Raw genomic sequence first — 16,661 nt, forward strand, 5'->3', positions numbered from 1 at the left:
CCATCCGCCGCTCCCCGGAGGCTGATTCTCAACCGCCCCCCAAGGCCTCGCCCCGGCCCTAGACCACGCCCCCATAGCAAGTCCTGGAGGCGTCCGAGTGGTTTCTCCGCCGGCGCCAGGCTGGTCCCTCCGCCTTCCCCGCCCGAGGCCACGCCCCCGAGCTCCAGCCGCTCTATTTCCTTTGGAGAGTCCGAAGACGCAGGGCCTTGGCCCCGCCCCCTGCGCGGGAGCCCGCCCCGCCGCGCCCCGCCCCGCCGCGCCCCGCCCCGCGATTTGAAGTGGTTCGGGCTGCGGCCGCCTCAGAGTCGCGCGCGGGACGTGGGGCGGTACTGACTCGCTTTGGTGGCCGCGAGCTTGACGCCCGGACTCTCGAGGGAGACGCAGAGCGGCGGGAGCCGGCAGCCAGAGCAGCCTCGGAGTAGCAGCCGCCGTCGACCGCAGAGCCCAGCCGACCGGCCATGGCGTTGTCTATGCCGCTGAACGGGCTGAAGGAGGAGGACAAAGAGCCTATCATCGAGCTCTTCGTCAAGGTGAGCGCTCGCCCCGCTGCCCAGCCGGGACGAGCCCTCGGTGCCTGCTGGGCCGCGGGGGCGGTGTCCCGGGCGTGGGACGCCCCCCGCCCCAGCGTGCTGGAAGCGCCCCCGCGCGGCGCCCCGCGCCCGGGTCTGAGGGGAGCGCTGGCCCCCGCGCCCCCGGCCCATTGTCTCCGGGCCACCCGCGCCTTCCCGCCTCCGAGGGCCTGTCGAGGGAGCGGGGTGGGGACCGGGACACAGAAAACCAGCAGAAACGGGGCGGCGGGCTCCGCGGGCGTCGGGCGGTCGTCCCGCGCCCTGGTGGGTCGGGCAGAGCTGCCGGCTGGAAGGCGCCGCTCCCCTCCCGCGACTCCCCAGGGTGAGGGCGGCGGAGCGTCCTGTCACCCAGCCCACCCGGGCGCTCGGTGGTCCCCGACCCCACCCCACCGCACCCCACCCATTGGCCCCCCTACATCTAGGCTCAGCCCGGGAGCCGGAGCCTTGAGACAGTCGTGAGATGATAAACTGAACTTCTCAAGGCGCTTTTTGAAAGAAAATTCCGCTCTCTATAGGTATGAAACCATAACTTTAATTTTCGAAGCAATCTTAAAAAAAAAAAAAAAAAAAAGACACACACCTGGGCTGCCGGAAAAGACCGAGATTCCCAACTTGGATTTTCCTTCCTTAGGTATTTTACCACCATCTGGTTTTCTTGTTTTCAAACGCGGAGTGCTTTGTATGATGCAACATTTTGGCTGCTCCCCCCGGTGTTGTTGCCTCGGGAAAGGTTGTGTGTGCTCTTTTGTTTTGAAAGAAAAACTGATTCGGAGAAAGAATTCATAACTTGCTTGGGCTCTGAAAGGGTTGATTTCCCCTCTTGTCTCCTGACTTTTTACATCCTGGAACTACCCTTTTTGCTTACAAATACTACCCCTTTTCTTTTTCTTCTGTAATATTTTTTCGGTTTAGGAGAGGAGAGAGAGTAGAACTTAAGAACATCTGGATCCAGCTGCCTTCCTCAAAACTTCTTGGAAATCCTTAGAGTTCTCAGTAACCTCCTTAAACAGTCTCATTCAGAGCTGGGCAACATACTGGGAAGTTTGCAGGAATCTAGAATTATTTCGTTCTTTTTTTCCTTGAGTTTTTATTTTCAAGAAAGGGTGACAATGAAGCGTGTATTTGAGAGATGGAGAGAAGAAATGATGTGCAAGTGATCAAAACTGTGCTTATTTTAGGATTTTCTTTTAAGTAATAGCTTTGGAAGCTATTTGGTCCTGGAACGGAAATAGACAGGTATAGAATCCTTAGAGAATATTCCAAAGGTCTCTTACTTTGGGTGGCAGATAACAGTATTTTCTTTTTACATCCACGTTTTTATTTGTTTTTCTTCTAAGTTTTATTTAGTTTGTTGCTGAGAATATACACAGCAACCAAAACCAAAACCAAACCAAGCCCAGTGCCGTCGAGTTGATTCCGACTCATAGCGACCCTATAGGACAGAGTAGAACTGCCCCATAGAGTTTCTGAGGCGCGCCTGGCGGATTCGAACTGCCGACCGTTTAGGTTAGCAGCGGTAACACTTAACCACTACGCCATCAGGGTTTCCATACACAGCAAAGCATACACCAATTCAGCAGTTTCGACATGTGCAATTTAGTGACACCGATTACATCCTTTGAGGTATGTAACCATTCTCACCCTCCTTTTCTGAGTTGTTCCTCATTAACATAAACTTACTGCCCCTTAAGGTTCCTATATAATCTTTCAAGTTAACTGTTGTCACTTTGATCCCATAGAGATAGTTCTTCAAAGAGCATAATTCTCAAGGCAGATCTTTTTAATGGCTCCAGAAAGTCTGGAGTCCATGAGAATTTGAAATTCTGTTCTGTATTTTCTCCTTTTGATCAAGATTCTTCGATGGAATCTTTGATCAAAATGTTCGGTAATGGTAGCCAACACCACCCAGTTCTGGTCTCATGGCAAAGGAGGTAGTTCATGGAGGCAATTAGCCACACACTCCATATCCTCCTATTCCTGACTCACCTTCTTCTGTTGCTGCAGATGCATAGAGAACTCTTGTTGAGCCCTGCATGGCCCCTTGCAAGCTTTTAAGACCCCAGGCACTACACAGTGAACTAGGAGGTAGATCAGGAGCACTAATTAAGCAATTAACTGGGATGTCCCATGAAACCATGACCCTAAACCTCCAAACCAAGGAATCAAATCCCGTGAGGTGTTTGGTTGTACAGAAGCAGCCTCAGCAGCAACTTTTTTGTTGTTGTTGATGTAAATATATCACAAAACTTTTGCCAGTTCAACTTTTTACATGTGTACAGCTTATTGGCTGCAGTTACAATAATTGGCTGTGCGACCCTACCATTAATCAGTGCGATTTTTCTATCGCTGTTAACCCCCCTTTTTCCCCTTCCTCTCACCCTTGGTAATCACTAATAAACATTGGTCTCTATACATATAATTTGCCTTTTTTTGTCTCCTTGTATACGTGAAGTCATACAATATTTGCCCTTTCGTGATTGGCTTATTTCGCTCGTCACAGTGTCTTCAGGTTCCATCCATATTGTAGCATGTACCAAGACTTTATTTCTCCCTTTCGCTGAGTAGTATTCCATTGTATGTATGTACCACATTTTCTTTATCCATTTATCTGTTGGTGGGCGTTTAGATTGTTTCCACCTTTTGGCTGTTGTGAATAGTACTGCAGTGAAATTGGTATACAAGTCTCTTTGAATCTCTACTTTCAAGTCATGGATATATACCTAGGAGTGGAATTGCTGGGTTATATGGTAGTTCTATTTTTAATTTTTTGAGGAACCACCACACTATTTTCCACAATGCTGTACCATTTGCATTCCCACCAGCAACGGGTAAGAGTTCGAATTTTGCCACATCCTTGCCAACATTTATTATTTTCTGTTTTTTTAATCTTAACTATCATAGTGGGAATGAAATGGTATCTCCATGTGGTTTTGATTTGCATCTCTGATGACTAATGATGCTGAGCATCTTCTCATGTGTTTGGTGGCCATTTGAATGTCCTCTTTGGTGAAATGTCTATTCAGGTCCTCTGTCCATTTTATGATTGGGTTATTTGTCTTTTTGTTAAGTTGTCAAAGTTTTACATACATTTTGGTTATTAGATTCTTGTCGGATACATGGTTTCCAAAGATATTCTCCCATTTGGTATCTTGTCTTTTCACTTTTTTGGTAAAGCCTTTGGATGAACAAAATTTTTAGTTTTTGTGAGGTCCCAATTATTTGTCTTTTGTTCTTTGTGCTTTTGTTATTATATTGGATAATCCATTGTTAAAAGGTGGGCCTGACAGAGTTGCCTCTGCTTGTTCTAAGAATTTTATGGTTTTAGTTTACACATTTAGGTTCTTAATCTATTTTGAATTTGTTTTTGCGTATGGTATGAGGCATGGATCCTGTTTCAGTTTTCTGCATGTGACAATCCAGTTTTCCCAGCACCATTTATCGAAGAGACTCTTCTTTTCCGTTCAAATGGTCTTGGCACCCTCGGCAAAAGTCAGTTGACCATAGATGTGTGAGTTTATTTTTGGACTGTCATTTCTGTTTCCATTGGTCTGTGTGTCTCTTGTTATACCAGTACCTGACTGTTTTGATTACTGTAGCTGTATAGTATGTTTTAAAATCAGGAAGTGTGAGTCCTCCTACTTTGTTCTTTTCTTTCAGCATTGTTTGGTTCGTCTTTCGGTTCCATATAAAGTTGAGGATTGGTTTTTCTATTTCTGTAAAGAAGACCATTGGAATTTTGATAGGCATTGCATTCAGTCTATAGATTGCTTTGGGTAGTGTTGACATCTTAACAATATTAAGTCTTCCAATCCATGAACATGGAACATCTTTCCATTTATTTATGTCTTCTTTAATCTCTTGCGGAAACCCTGGTGGTGTAGTGGTTAAGTGTTAGGGCTGCTAACCAAAACGTCGGCAGTTGGAATCCACCGGGTGCTCCTTGGAAACTCTGTGGGGCAGTTCTACTCTGTCCTGTAGGGTTGCTATGAGTCAGAATCAGCTCGACGGCAATGGGTTTGATTTTCTTGGTTTTAATCTCTTTCAGCAATGTTTTATAGTTTTTATTGTTTAACTACTTCATGTTTCTGCTTAGATTTATTCCTAGGTATTTTATTCTCTTAGATGCTATTGTAAATGGAATTATTTCCCTAATTTCCCTTTCAGATTTATCATTGCTGGTGTATCGAAACCCCAGTTTTTTTTTGTTTGTTGACCTTGTACCCTACAATTTTGCTAAATTCCTCTATTAGGTCTAGAAGTTTTCTTGTGGACTCTTTGGGATTTTCTCTATGTAGGATATCGTCTATGAATTGAGATAATTTTGCTACTTTTCCAATCTGGGTACCTTTTTTTTTTTTTCTTGTCTTGATTTGCTCTGGCTAGGACTCCTAATACAATATTGAGTAGAAGTGGCAAGAGTGGGCACCCTTGTCTTATTCCAGTTTCAAGGGGAAAGCTTTCAGTCTTTCTCCATTAAGTATAATGTTGGCTTTACATGTATGCCCTGAATCATATTGAGGAGTTTCCCTTCTACTCCAATCCTGTTTTAGGGTGTTCAGTAAGAGAGTGTTTTGAATTTTATCAAATGCTTTTTTTTACATCGATAGTGATGATCATATGGTTCCTTTCCTTTGTTCTATCGATGTGGTGTATTATGTTGTTTGATTTTCTAATGTTGAACTGTCCCACCATTCCTGGAATAAATCCCACTTGGTCATGGTGTATGGCTCTTTTAATGTTCTGTTAGATTCTGTTTGCTAGTATTTTGTTGAGGATTTTTGCATCTATATTCATGAGAGATAGTGGGCTGTAGTTTTCTTTTCTTGTCGTGTCTTTGTTTGGTTTTGATGTCAGGGTTATGTTTGCTTCATAGAATAATTAGGGAGTATTCCTTCCCTATATTTGGAAGAGTTTAAACAGTATCCGTGTCAATTCTTCTCTAAATGTTTGGTAAAAATCCCCAGTGAAGCCATCTGGTCCAGGACTTTTTTTTTGTTGGGAGGTTTTTGATTTCTTCACTTGTTATGGGTCTGTGAGACTATTTCCCCTTGAGTCAGTTTTATTAGATTGTGTGCTTCTAAGAATTTGTCCATTTCATCTAGGTTATCTAGTTTGTTGTCATATGGTGTTCCTAATAGTCTGTCATAATTCTCCTTCTATCAGGTCAATTGTAATGTCCCCTCTTTAATTTTTTATTTTGGTTATTTGCATCTTTACTCTCCTGACACGGTACTTTAGTGGTTCAGAAGGTGTAGGAAGGAACCTCAAATAAGAGAAAGGAAGAAAGAAAAAGAGGAGAGTGAGAAGCAGCATGGAGAAGGGAGAGATGTAGGTTAGAGATCAGTGTTAAAAATTTTTTTACTGAACTAATGTGTTAGTCTTCTAGTGCTGCTACAACAGAAATACCACAAGTGGATGGCTTTATCAAAGAGAAGTTTATTCTCTCACAATTCAGCAAAGTAGAAGTCTGAATTCAGGGCACCGGCTCCAGGGGAAGGCCTTCTGTGTCTGTTGGCTCTGGAGGAAGGTCCTTGCTACCAGTCCTCCCCTGGTCCGGGAGCATCTCAGTACAGAAACCTCAGGTCCAAAGGCCATGCTCTGTTCCGGGCACTGCTTTCCTGGGTAGGAGGTCCCCCACTCTCAGCTTGCTTTCCTTTCTTTTTATCTCTTGAGAGATAAAAGGTGGTGCAGGCCACACCCCAGGGAAACTACCTTTACATTGGATCAGGGATGTGACCTTAGTAAGGGTGTTACAATCCCACCCTAATCCTCTTTAACATAAAATTACAATCACAAAATGGAGGACAACCCCACAATACTGGGAATCATGGCCCAGCCAAACTGATACAAAATGCTTTTGGGGGAACATAATTTAATCCATGACAGCTAGGAGTAGAAAGGACTTTCCATGAACTCAAAAAGTGTATCCACCAAAAATGATACTTAATAGTGAAACTTTAGAAGTAGCATTAAATTTAGAATCAGATAAGGATCTATCTGTTATGGCTTCTATTCAGCATTGTACTGGAGGTCCTCACTAATGTAATAAGACAAGAAAAAGAAATGATGCATAGAAGGGAAGAGATCAGTGCTGAGTGCCCCCCCCCCCAAACAAAAACAGAAACAAAAAATCTAAACCTGTTGCTGTTAATTCCAACTCATAGTGACCCTGTAGGACAGAGTAGGACTGCCCCACAGGGCTTCTAAGGCTGTAATTGTTACAGAAGCAGACTGCCACATCTTTTCCTGCAGAGTGTCTGGTGGGTGCTAACCTTTTGGTTAGCAGCTGAGTGCTTAACCACTGTGCCACCAGAGTTCCTCAGAATCCCCCAGTATTAATGTAACCCTTCAGTGAGAAGGAAGTGGGTGTGGTACACTGTTTTCCAAACTTCAGTTACTTGCTTTTACCCCTTCCCAGGTTTCTATATTTGTGTTAAATCTGTGCTATTATTTACTAATACAACCTGTTTTTTTTTAAAAAACAGCTTAGTTGTAGACATAATATCTATAAAACTATGGATTAAATGTGCTAATTATGTTTTTTATATGCATAGCTTTTAAAAGTAAAAAATGTTTGTGAACTGCCTAAAAGTGTCCTGTTTACTATTAGTTGTGAGCCTTTCTCACTAGGTTTGATGGCAGAGAACCAGGGTGCAAGTCACAGTTCTGTACTTACTGGCAAGTTGTTTCCCCTCTCTGAGATTTATTTTCCTCATTTGTGAAATGACAGGTTTCTGCTGCCCTGGGATTCAGCGTAGGCAAAATTTTGCACTGTTACAGACCAGGATAGTTATTTCAAAGACGAAGAAAGGGACCAGGTCAATTGTGGTAAAGCTATTCTTGATTTCTTGTCAGTACCTGTGTGTGGGATATGCACATGGGGGAAAATGACCTTATAAATCATTTTGAAAGCAGTGAGGGGCCAGAGGTATGCATCAGGGTTGTTATGCCTTTACCATACTTACACAATCTGTATGCTGAGCAAATAATCTGAGAAGCTGGACTATATGAAGAAGAATGTGGCGTCAGGATTGGAGGAAGACTCATTACCAACCTGCGATATGCAGATGACACAACCTTGCTCGCTGAAAGCGAAGAGGTCTTAAACTCTTACTAATGAAGTTCAAAGACTACAGCCGTCAGTATGGATTACACCTCAACATAAAAGAAGCAAAAATCCTCACAACTGGACCAGTAAACAACATCGTGATAAATGGAGAAAAGGTTGAAGTTTTCAGGGATTTCGTTTTACTTGGATCCACAATCAGCACCCATAGAAGCAGCGATCAGACAATCAAACGACATACTGCATTGGGCAAATCTGCTGCCAGAGACCTCTTTAAAGTGTTAAAAAGCAAAGATGTCACTTTGAGGACTAAGGTGCACCTGACCCAAGCCGTGATATTTTCAGTTGCCTCATATGCATACAAAAGCTGACCAATGAATAAGGAGGACTGAAGAAGAATCAATGCCTTTGAATGATGGTGTTGGTGAAGAATACTGAATATATCATGGACTGCTAGAAGAACAAACAAATCTGTCTTGGAAGAAATAACAGCCAGAGTGCTCCTTGGAAGTTGAGGATGGTGAGACTTCGTCTCATGTACTTGGGATATGTTATCAGGAGGGACCAGTCCTTGGAGAAGGACATCATGCTTGGTAAAGTCAAAGGTCAGTGAAAAAAAAGAAGACCCTCAACGAGATGGATTGACATGGTGGCTGCAAAAATGGGCTCAAACATAGCAATTGTGAGGATGGCGCAGGACGAGACAGTTTTTCATTCTTTTGTGCATATGGTCGCTGTGAGTCAGAAACAACTTGACGGCACCTAAAGACAGTAACAACCTTGTAAATGTAATTATTTTGAAAGCAGTGAGGGGGCAGAGGCTCCAGTTGTCCAGAGTAGTGTGTTAAACCGTGCTAATTATTTTGCCCAGAGGTGTCTGAGTCTGTAGCAGAAAACTATTATTTACAGTTATTGCACATAGCAGAAATAGGATAATTAGAAATGGGAGGGGGGCATATAGGGGGTCTAAGAGGATATGGAGGGTATCTATCTAGGACTGAGCTTTAAATTTAAGAGAATTATGCTTCCCAACTAACGTGACTAAACTTACAGCCACATTTCCTTCCTTTTGAGTATTGTTTTGGCGTTGTTTCCCATTTTTGTTTGTTTACCGCAACACCTAGAGGATAAGACACCCTCTCATTAGTAAAAGAGGCTTCTAATGGCAGTCTTCCTCCACTGTGGAGATGCCCTCCTGCACACCCTAAGGATCCCAATACCAAAAAACAAAAACCGAAGCCATTATCGTTGAATCAGTTCCAACTCACAGCGACCCTGTAGGACAGAGTAGGTCCAGACAGGTGTGTATGTTCTGATACCAGCCTCATTTGGGAATCACCCTTATAATCTGATCTCTCTCTCTGGATTTCTAACCCCAAGGCAAGTTACTTCATGTCTGTGTCTCATCTGCACAATTGGGATACTAATCAACTCAGCCTCATGGGATTAAATATATGTAGTATGGGGCCCTCTTGGCGCAGTGGTTAAACATTTGGCTGCTAACCAAAAGGTCTGTAGTTGGAATCTACCAGCTGCTCCTTGGAAACCCTATGGGGCAGTTCTGCTCTGTCCTGTGCGGTCACTATGAGTTATAACCGACTCGACGGCAGTGGGTTGGATTTTTGGTTTTAGTATGCAATAAGTTTAGAATGTTGTCCAGTACTCAGTAAGCAAATATGTGTTATTGTCACTTGTATGTAAATGTTTATATGTAGATCTCATGTGTTAAATAGACAATAAGTTCTTTGAGGGTAGGACCTTTGTTTTCACAGTGCCTGGTACATAGAGGGTACCAAGTGTTTAAAATGAGGTTTCTCCCTCCTATTTCACAGCATTTTGCTGTCAATATATGTGTCTTCTGGGCTTTGAATCAGAAACCACTTAAATAGATCCTGACTATCTGAATTTCAAACCTTGGTCCTTTGTCCAACTTTACCTAGGCACCAAAACTCCATGTGATTTTATCTACCCATCTCTTTTTTCCTCCATTATTACTTTTAGTTTTTTTCCTGTATCTACCATATTTTCTACCGACTGTTCTTCTTGGCTGTGTTCCTAATTTGGAGAACCAAGACTTCTGTAATGGGTAAAAGTAAACATCTGTTGGGCCACAAAATGAGAGAAGTTGGGAGGATACTGGATTTTTTTCATTTGTTTGTATAAGCCCAGCTCCTGTTGATGCTGTTGCCTCTCTCAGGCCTGCCACGTAGTGTTGTGTGAGATGATGGCTGTTTCCGATGTCAGTTTTGGAAGTGGTCTCTTTGCAGAGCTTTAGGGGCTAGAATTTAAACTTGTCGTTGTACTGCTGTGAATAGTAACAGCTATTTTTTATCATTGCTGATAATTTAATTTAAATAATTTAATAAATTTAAATTTAATAATTTAAATTATTAAATGATAACTTATATGTATTAATTAGGGTTGTCTAAGGGGACAATGGTGGTTCAGTGATAAAATTCTTGCCTTCCATGCTGAAGACCCGGGTTCGATTTCCCACCAGTGCACCTCATCTGCAGCCGTGTCAGTGAAGGCTTGCATGTTGCTATGATGCTGAACAGGTTTTAGTGGAGCTTGCAGACCAAGAAGGACTAGGAAGAAAGGCTTGGTGATCTACTTCTGAAATCAGCCAATGAGAATCCTATGGATCACAATGGTCCAGTACCCAACCTATGTTGGGAATGTTGTGGGGATGGTACAGAATCAGGCAGTGCTTTATTCCACTGAGTATGTGGTTTCTGTGAGTCAGGGGCTGACTCAGTGGCAGCTAACAATGCCACCAACAAGCTTTTGATAAAAGTATCCCCCCAAAGCAATGGCTCAAATGAGATGGAAGTTTCTTTGTTACCTAGCAGTCCAGGGAGGGTGTCGTAGATGTTGGGGGGCTTTCCTCTCAGAGTAATTTAAGGACCAAGTTTTTTTTCTGCCACCCCCTCGGCTATTGTCTTCCTCTGAGTTGTCAGAGTGGCTGGCAAGTCCTGACTGCAGCTAGTGGGAAGTGGAGAGTGTAAAGGAGCTACATCTCTCTCACGGTTTCCAGCCCAGAGGTTCCACCTGTCATTTCGTTTCACATTTAACTGCAGAGAACTTAATCACATGGCCTCATTTAACTGCAAAAAAGGCTGAGAAATATTGACTAGCCGTGTACCACCGGGAAACCCTGGTGGCGTAGTGGTTAAGTGCTACGCCTGTTAACCGCAGGGGTTGGCAGTTTGAATCCGCGAGGCGCTCCTTGGAAACTCTATGGGGCAGTTCTACTCAGTCCTATAGGGTCGCTATGAGTCGGAATCGACTCAGCGGCACTGGGTTTGGTTTTTGGTTTTTTGTGAAGCGCTAAGAACGGTGCTTGGTTGTTCTGAATTGTTGTTAATATTAATTGCAGGCTTCATCAATAGAATTCAGAGGATTCTGTAAATCTTTTAAATTACATATAAAACTCCATGTAAACCTTCTTCCTAGAGGTTCCTAACCCTTGGTTAAGAACCACTATTGTAAAAGAAGTAAATGGTAGAATTTTGAGAGTTTACAATAATTCATACAACTAAAATATAAAAGGAGGGTGTCTTATCATCTAGTGCTGCTATAACAGAAATACCACAAGTGGATGGCTTTAACAAACAGAAGCTTATTCTTTCACAGTCTTAATAGGCTAGAAGTCCATATTCAAGGCATCAGCTCCCGGGGAAGGCTTTCTCTCTTTTTTGGCTCTGGAGGAAGGTCCTTGTCATCAGTCTTCCTCTGGACTAGGAGCTTCTCAGTGCAGGGACCCATGGTCCAAAGGACCCGCTATTCTCCTGGCCCTTGCTTCTTGGTATGAGGTCCCCAAATTACTCTGCTCCCTTCTCTCTCTTATATCTCAAAAGAGATTGTCTTAAGGCACAATCCGATCTTGTAGATCTCATCAACATAACTGTCCATAATCCACCTCATTAACATCATTGTGATAGGATTTACAACACATAGGAAAATCACATCAGATGACAAAATGGTGGACAGTCACACAATTCTGGGAATCACGGCCTAGCCAAATTGATGCACATATTTTTCGGGGACACAGTTCAATCCATGACAAAGGGGTTGGGCTAGGTGATCACTAAGGTCATTTCTGGTTCTGGTTATCTGTGACTTACAGTATTAGGCATGAGCTAAGTGCCTAATACTGAGCTAGGTACTGTGGAAGATATAAAAAGTTATATTTCCTGTCTTTAGGTCTATACATTATGTTGGAGAGAATAACAAAAAGATGGCATATGCTTAAGGAGTCAAATGTGGTTCACATTAAGTTGGGCTAGGAGATGTGGGGAAAGATGGAAGTAGGATCGACCCTGAGCTTGAAAAAGTGAGTGAATAGGTGGATTGGGAGTATCCAAGAATGGGAATGTTAGCTTTTGGCCATCAGTTACAAACTCCTTATGCAGGAAACATTTGATAGATTGGTAAGATTGAAAGAAGGAAATCAAGAATGATTCAAATCCATGGTGCCAGGGAGACAATTTATATAATGTCAGGGAGACAAGTTATTTAAAACTTGAGGATGGTTTAGGTCTTTGCTCATACATTACAATTTTTCTAGCCTTTTTCATGGCTCCTGCATTTGCCTATTTTTCAGATTGCTGTCTGTTCAATAACTGCTGTCGAGTTGATTCCGACTCATAGTGACCCTATAGGACAGAGTAGAACTGTCCCATAGGGTTTCCAAGGATGTAGATGTTTACAGAAGCATACTGCCACATCTTTCTCCTGTGGAGTGGCTGGTGGGTTTAAACTGCTGACCTTTTAGTTGGCAGCTGAGCACTTTAACCACTGCACCACCAAAGGCTCCTGTCGGTAGCAGTTAGGAAGGGGAAAATGGATGATACAGATGAGCAGACTCTCAGCTATTTTGCCAGTCTAAAATGGAAGTTCTTTATACTTTGTTTCAATGGTAGACTTCAACCTGAACTTTTTGTTTTATATACACAGAGCAAATGAAATAAAATTTCTATAGGAAATTATGCCAAGAACTTTGTTCCAGTAATTGAACAAAAAGTATTTTAACATCAAGACAGTATTGCCTTGAATCTAATAGGTTTGCCATTTATTCAGGATTTCCAGATGGGAAAATTTAGGAGATAGAAATGAACATAAAATGTGAAGTTATTGAAAACTCTTTTCTTTGTTACTTTTTGCCTGAGCTGTTCCTAAAAACCCAAGGTGGTGATTTTGGTTAAATGTAAAATTCTGAGAGAAAGGGGCCCAGAATGGGGAAGAGACAGGAGGCTTCCTAGCCAAGTGGTTTGGACACATGAGAAACCTAACGTAGCCTGAGCAATGACAGGAAAGAGGCAATCAGGAGGACCTGACTGTCACTAAAAGTCACAGTTGTTTTAGAAGGATGCTTACAGAGGTGTCTAGAAGCCGATAAAAGGATGGTGAGCAAGACTTTCCCACTTCCTGTTTTTTAGAGCTGTGGAGCCTTAGTGTTCTGGAGCCTCGTGAATAGGAAATTAGTGAGTTCATATAAGGGAAATGTGTTAGGATGGGAAGTATGATTAAGGCATGAATTAAGATTTTGATCAAGTAGGGAGTAAGTTAGGATGGGTTTGTCCATTTTAGAGGCTTTGATAAGGAATGGACAGGGAATTTCTGAAGGAAAATAACGTTTATGGCATGATTACAAAGCACCTAAGTATGATTTAACAAATTTAATTCAGGGTATCAGTTTGTGAATTTTCTTGGAACTTTGAATTCTGTTGCCATTTTTGAATCTTGGCTGTCCCTCAGCGCTCAGTACCAAGTACAGGTATAAGGAATATCAATTAGCCTTATTTGGGTTCTGTTTATTTCCTTTATTTAAAATACAAAACCAAGAGACTGCATTATCCTAATTATAAATTTATGAAAGCGACAACTTAATGTAGATAAATAAGACTGTATTTGAAAGTTGTGCCGAAGATAGATTAGGAATATCTTAAATTTTAACATCCATGTTTTGAAGAAGTAATAGTATTAGAACCAGTGCCAAGTATTGGCCTTAAAGTTCATCCTGTATGTATTTTACATACTTTTAAACTACCTTTCATACATTTTTTGTTTCTCTTGAAGTTGCAATACAGCATGACTCAAGTTTACGCTAGGAGTATAACAGATTTTATTTTTTTCTTTATGGTAATAAAATTATTTTTCCAGCTTTACCTGTGCAATAATTCATTCTCATGAAAAGGATTTAATTCTTGTTATAGAATAATAAAAGTGTCAGTCATCTGTAAAGACTGCAAGTGTTGAATTCTACCACCATGCAGTTTAGCTGTGCAGTTTTGTATGTGGGAGAAGAAAAAGAATCTGAACAAACATTGCCGAATGAATACAAAAACATTTAGACAAAAGCTGAGGTGATTAATTAAAAACTTCTAAGAATAGGTGAATTCCATGTATGTTTTCCTCCAATAACAACCAGATACTTAATTTTGGAGGTAGAGACCAGGTGCAGTTATTCTAGAACATATTCAGAAAAGTTCCTAGAGTGGATGTTGATTAAAACCAAATTAGGCTGTTGTGCTACTTAGAAAAGTGCAAGAGTGGTAGCTGTGAGAACATATTCACAAGACTGAAGTGAAAATTTCTCAAAGACATAAACTTCTGAAGAATGTGCAGTTTTATATTACTTGATGTTCTAGGTTACAGCACATTTCAGTTAACACAGGGATCTAAAATTTTGGTTTAAAAATATTTAGAGCTTGTCAGTTCTTCATTAAATCATGTAAAAACTGCTGCTAGCCATCAGTAACACAGACTTTATTTACATTTTGTAATTGTCAGTAGGATCCTTGATTATAAATTCACTTGAAGTAATTTAGCATGAGTAATTTTTTTAATTTTTAACCTTAAGTCTGTTTTTAATTATTGGCTCAAAATTTGAAAAGTAATGTCATTGCCTTTCTGCTTTCTAGTATATTCACGTGTGTATTATGCTTTTTGAAAATAAGTGTTTTTTGCATTTGTAAAACCTACAAAATAAAAATAAACATTACTATAACCCTACCTCCTAGAAATGACTATTGTTATGTTGTTATATGTCCTAGTCATTTTTCATAAACTTGCATGAATTATTAATGAAAGTTTATATATAATCTTTTAATGTTCTTCATAGTAATAGAATATTTAGATCAGTGAAAAATGAAATCCAATATGATATGTAGCATGTTATGAATTAAGTTAGTCATGTCAAGGGTTTCATTTTACTTGGATCCACAATCAACACCCATGGAAGCAGCAGTCAGGAAATCAAAAGACACATTGCATTGGGCAAATCTGCTGCAGAAGACCTCTTTATAGTATTGAAAAACAAAGATGTTACCTTGAAGCCTAAGGTGCACCTAACTCAAGTGTTTTTAGCTACCTCGTATGCATACAAAAGCTGGACAAAGAATAAGGAAGACTGAAGAAGAACTGACGCCTTTGAATTGTGATGTTGGCAAAGAATATTGAATATGCTGTGGACTGCCAAAAGAACAAACAACTCTGTCTTGGAAGAAGTACAACCAGAGTGCTCTGAAAAGCAAGAATTGTGAGACTGTGTCTCACATACTTTGGGCTTGTTATCAGGAAGGATTAGTCCCTGGTGAAGGACATCATGCTTGGTAAAGTAAAGGGTCAGTGAAAAAAGAGAAGGACCCTCAAGGAGATGGATTGACACAGTGGCAGCAGCAGTGGGCTCAAGCATAACAGCAATTGTGAAGATGGCACAGGACCGGACAGTGTTTCATTCTGTTGTACATAGGGTTGCTATGAGTCGGAACCGATTTGGTGGCACCTAACAACAACAGCAACAAATCAAGTGAATTGGTTTATTTTATTTAGGTTTTATAAAAGAAACTCAGATTATATCTGAATTTATCTTTCTAGCAACACTAAAAGAGCATTTACTCTGTTTGATCTTTGCTGGAAGGAAGCAAATACAAACCTTTATGTTGTGACATCTGGCAACACCTAGAATTGCTCATGCAGTACATACGGTTTAAATGGTGTGAAGGCAGGCGTTTCCTTTGTTGGCCTTTAGGAGAAATTTGTTCTGAAAGTCCAAATTATTTTTTAGTATTAATTTCTCCCTTTAATATCTATGTAATGGGTAAGATATGCCCATTTTATAGTTGGAGATTATAAGATACAGTCTTTGGCTAGGAACAGTCTAGCACAGTATAGGGACTAAAATAGAAGTAAATGTTGAATATTTTCCATGTTCTAAGTGCCGAGAGATCAAAGAGTAAGAACAGGCCCTTTGTCTTCAAGGATCTCACAATGTAGCCTAATGAACAGTCAGATGGCAAGTAAACCGTCATGGTTGATGATGGTAGTCAGGTTCTTAGCATCATCTTTTTTCCATAAAATATATTGACTTTTTGTCTCATGTGCTTTTTTAATCCAGCTGAATTAAAGCCTTAAGAAATGATTTATGTGGCAACTTAAATGAGATAATTGACTTACAGATAAATGAGGTGTTTATGTTATATTCTAATAGGTAAAAGGTAGCTGGTATTTCTAAATCTGCTAAGTGCAGTTTATTGCCATTTATTTAAAGAAGCGTATATTTTCCCTCAATAACTAGTTCTGTGTTATATTTTGCAATTTTAATCTAAAATAAAACTGATGTTTTTTGCCTCAAATCTTAAATGGATCCGACCGTCCCTAGTTGCTTATTGAATTAGGTATAAACTCCTTGATCCTGTAGTTATAGTCTTTCAGATGATGTATTATATTTCCAGCCTTGTTCACCACTGCAGCCCCAGATATACTTCATATTCTAGCAAGATTGGTCCTGAACATGCTGTGTACTTTTCTACCTTTGTAGAAGATTTTTTCTGATGGTTCCGTTGCTTGACATACCTTTGGCCTCTCCAGCCTCTTTCCCTATCCCTAATTTCTGCCTGTCAGAATAACATCTGTCTCCTTTCATTCATTTGTTTAACAAATAATTGAGGCACTGTTCTAGGTGCTGGGATACATCAATGAACAAAGTCCCTGCATTATAGCAGTTGTGTTGTAGTTCGGAG

The 16,661-nt window shown here is 41.0% G+C and overlaps 1 protein-coding gene across 1 annotated transcript in view; it reads left to right on the top strand.

Moving 5' to 3' along the window:
• Positions 1 to 303: 303 nt before the first annotated feature.
• The window catches only part of CLIC4 (chloride intracellular channel 4), an 89,100-nt gene continuing 72,742 nt past the window's right edge, over positions 304 to 16,661 (top strand). Inside the window, exon 1 of the mRNA XM_049878295.1 lies at positions 304 to 530. Within this exon, the coding sequence (XP_049734252.1) occupies positions 459 to 530 (72 nt within the window). The 5' untranslated portion in view covers positions 304 to 458. The remainder of the gene's footprint in view (positions 531 to 16,661) is intronic.

Source organism: Elephas maximus, chromosome 3, assembly GCF_024166365.1.
Source record: "Elephas maximus indicus isolate mEleMax1 chromosome 3, mEleMax1 primary haplotype, whole genome shotgun sequence".
Taxonomy (NCBI): domain Eukaryota; kingdom Metazoa; phylum Chordata; class Mammalia; order Proboscidea; family Elephantidae; genus Elephas; species Elephas maximus.